General features: G+C 30.0%; 1 protein-coding gene across 1 annotated transcript; it reads left to right on the top strand.

Moving 5' to 3' along the window:
• Nucleotides 1–198: 198 nt before the first annotated feature.
• LOC107573343 (signal recognition particle 19 kDa protein-like) lies at nucleotides 199–1826 on the top strand. The gene is made up of 4 exons (XM_016259782.1): nucleotides 199–272; nucleotides 374–445; nucleotides 522–630; nucleotides 1500–1826. Exons 1-4 carry the CDS (start codon nucleotides 201–203, stop codon nucleotides 1628–1630), a joined length of 384 nt encoding a protein of 127 aa, XP_016115268.1. The 5' UTR covers nucleotides 199–200; the 3' UTR covers nucleotides 1631–1826.
• The last annotated feature ends 724 nt before the right edge of the window (nucleotides 1827–2550 follow it).

The following is a 2550-nucleotide window of genomic DNA, read 5'->3' as shown; positions in this document are numbered from 1 at the left end:
TATATAAGTGTTTTATATGTAAATATATGTATTTACATTTAATTTTATATTTAATTATTTTTATACATTTTTAAGATATATACATATGTAAAAATAGCTATATACTATTTTAATATATAATTTTTTTAAATAATTAATTTTTAAATCATATATATATATATATATTCTGTTATTATTATTGTATTTTTTCCACCAGGTTTATGTGCATCTATCCGGCTTACATCAACAGTAAAAAGACATTAGCAGAAGGCAGAAGAATAGCTGCAGAGAAGGTGAGTGTTACTGCTGGTGTTGTTCATAATCAGAGTGTATCTGTGTATCTGTGTGTGTTTAATGTGTGTGTGTGTGTGTGTGTGTGTGTGTGTGTGTTCAGGCTGTGGAGAACCCGTCGTGTGCTGAGATCCGGGACGTTCTGACCGCCGCTGGACTTAATGTTCTGCTGGAGGTCTGATCATCGGTTTATGCGTGCGCTGATTCTCGGTTTAAGAGCTGTGACGTCATGACATCATTTCCTCTTCCAGAACAAGATGTATCCGCGCGAATGGAACCGAGACGTTCAGTTCAGAGGGAGAGTGCGGATTCAGCTCAAACTCGAGGACGGACGTTTGTGCCAAGACAAGTTTGCATCTAGTAAGCTATGCATTCGTTGCATTGAATAATTAATATTCAAGTAGGGCTGCATGATTTGGGGGAAAAAATTTAAGTGCAATTTTTAAAAAGAAAAATTCCAGGTTTGCTCTGCTTTGTTTAGGACTGCACAATATGGCCAAAATGTTGTGGTTTTTACAAATTATAAATTATATTAAATAATAATTGTAATAAATGACAATAATTTAAAATAATATAAAATATTAAAAATAATTAATTAAATTATATTTTATTATTATAATTTCCCTAATCCTAAAAAAGTGAAAGAAATATTTCTATAAAAAAAAATACTAATAAAAAAAAAAAAAATTACTAACACACATATATATATATATATATATATATAAGAAAATTCCAGGTTTGCTTTGCAAACAAAAAAAAATCACAAAAATCATAATTTTACTAGAATTTCATTAATAAAATAATAATATTATTTTCACCCTAAATAAAAATAGAAAAGTTAATATTTAAAAAAGAAAGGTCTTCACAATATGGCCAAAATTGTGTGGTTTTTACAAATTATAAATTATATTAAATAATAATAGTATTAAATGACAATAATATAAAATATATATATATATATATAATTTTTATAAATAACATTTTATTAGTTTTATTTTAACCCTAAATAAAAATAGAAAAGTTCATAGAAATAAGAAATATTACTATTAAAATATATAACTGTCAAAACCATTTTTAAGAAAAATAATACACTTTTAATAATATAAAAATATTATAAACATTTATTTTGATTAATCATGCAGCCATATTTTCAAGCATTGTGAGCGCTCACATAAAACAGTTTATACAGAGGTGTGTAATGAGGGGAACCGCCGTCTGTCTGTCCTCAGGGAAAGATGTGATGTTGTATGTGGTGGAGATGATCCCGAAACTGAAGAGCAGAACGCAGAAGAGCGGCGGCGCCGAGGCCGGATCACAGCCGGGAGAAGGAGGGAAGAAAGGGAAGAAGAAGAAGAAGTAGACGACTGGAGATCATCTGTTGTGATTCCTCTTTGACTTTTTGTTGGACTCCAGATGTTTGAGCGTCTGCATGTTTTCATTATAAACACTCACCTTCATTTGAGCGCCGCGCCGTTCTTTAGTTTTTAATAAGTGTCCCTGCAGCACAGAAGCAGTGTTGAGTCGCTGGGGGATATTTGTAGCAATAGCCAACAATACATTGTATGGGTCACAATTATACATTTCTCTTTTATGCCAAAAATCATTAGGATATTAAGTAAAGATCATGTTCCATGAAGATATTTTGTACATTTCCTACCGTAAATATATCAAAACTTAATGTTTGATTAGTAATATGCATTGCTAAGAACTTCATTTGAACAACTTTAAAGATGATTTTCTCAATATTTAGATTTTTTTGCACCCTCAGATTCCAGATTTTCAAATAGTTGTATTATTATTATAACTTCCCTAATCCTAAATAAAAAAAATTACAAAAAAAGTAAAGAAGAAATATTTCTAACAAAAACTATTACTAATACAAAAAAATGTGTATATATATATATATATATATATAAATAGTATTTAAGAAAAATTCCAGGTTTGCTCTGCTTATTTTTAGGGCTGCACAATTGGCAATAAAATAAAAAATTATAAATATATATAAGAAATATTACTATTAAAATATATAACTGTCAAAACCGTTTTTAAGAAAAATAATACACTTTTAATAATATAAAAATATTATAAACATTTATTTTGATTAATCATGCAGCCATATTTTCAAGCATTGTGAGCGCTCACATAAAACGGTTTATACAGAGGTGTGTAATGAGGGGAACCGCCGTCTGTCTGTCCTCAGGGAAAGATGTGATGTTGTATGTGGTGGAGATGATCCCGAAACTGAAGAGCAGAACGCAGAAGAGCGGCGGAGCCGAGGCC

This window comes from Sinocyclocheilus grahami, unplaced genomic scaffold (genome assembly GCF_001515645.1).
Source record: "Sinocyclocheilus grahami isolate Dianchi unplaced genomic scaffold, SAMN03320097.WGS_v1.1 scaffold1921.1, whole genome shotgun sequence".
Taxonomy (NCBI): domain Eukaryota; kingdom Metazoa; phylum Chordata; class Actinopteri; order Cypriniformes; family Cyprinidae; genus Sinocyclocheilus; species Sinocyclocheilus grahami.
The sequence above is the reverse complement of the archived record's forward strand: the minus strand, read 5'-3'. Positions and strand labels throughout refer to the sequence as shown.

What these genes read in the sequence shown, in the direction of transcription:
- LOC107573343 (XM_016259782.1), top strand. Translation starts at nt 201, where the DNA reads ATGTGCATCTATCCGGCTTACATCAACAGTAAAAAGACATTAGCAGAA. An exon ending in GACTTAATGTTCTGCTGGAG is followed by an intron (nt 446 to 521) that starts GTCTGATCATCG and finishes TTCCTCTTCCAG; the next exon opens with AACAAGATGTATCCGCGCGA. An exon ending in CCAAGACAAGTTTGCATCTA is followed by an intron (nt 631 to 1,499) that starts GTAAGCTATGCA and finishes GTCTGTCCTCAG; the next exon opens with GGAAAGATGTGATGTTGTAT.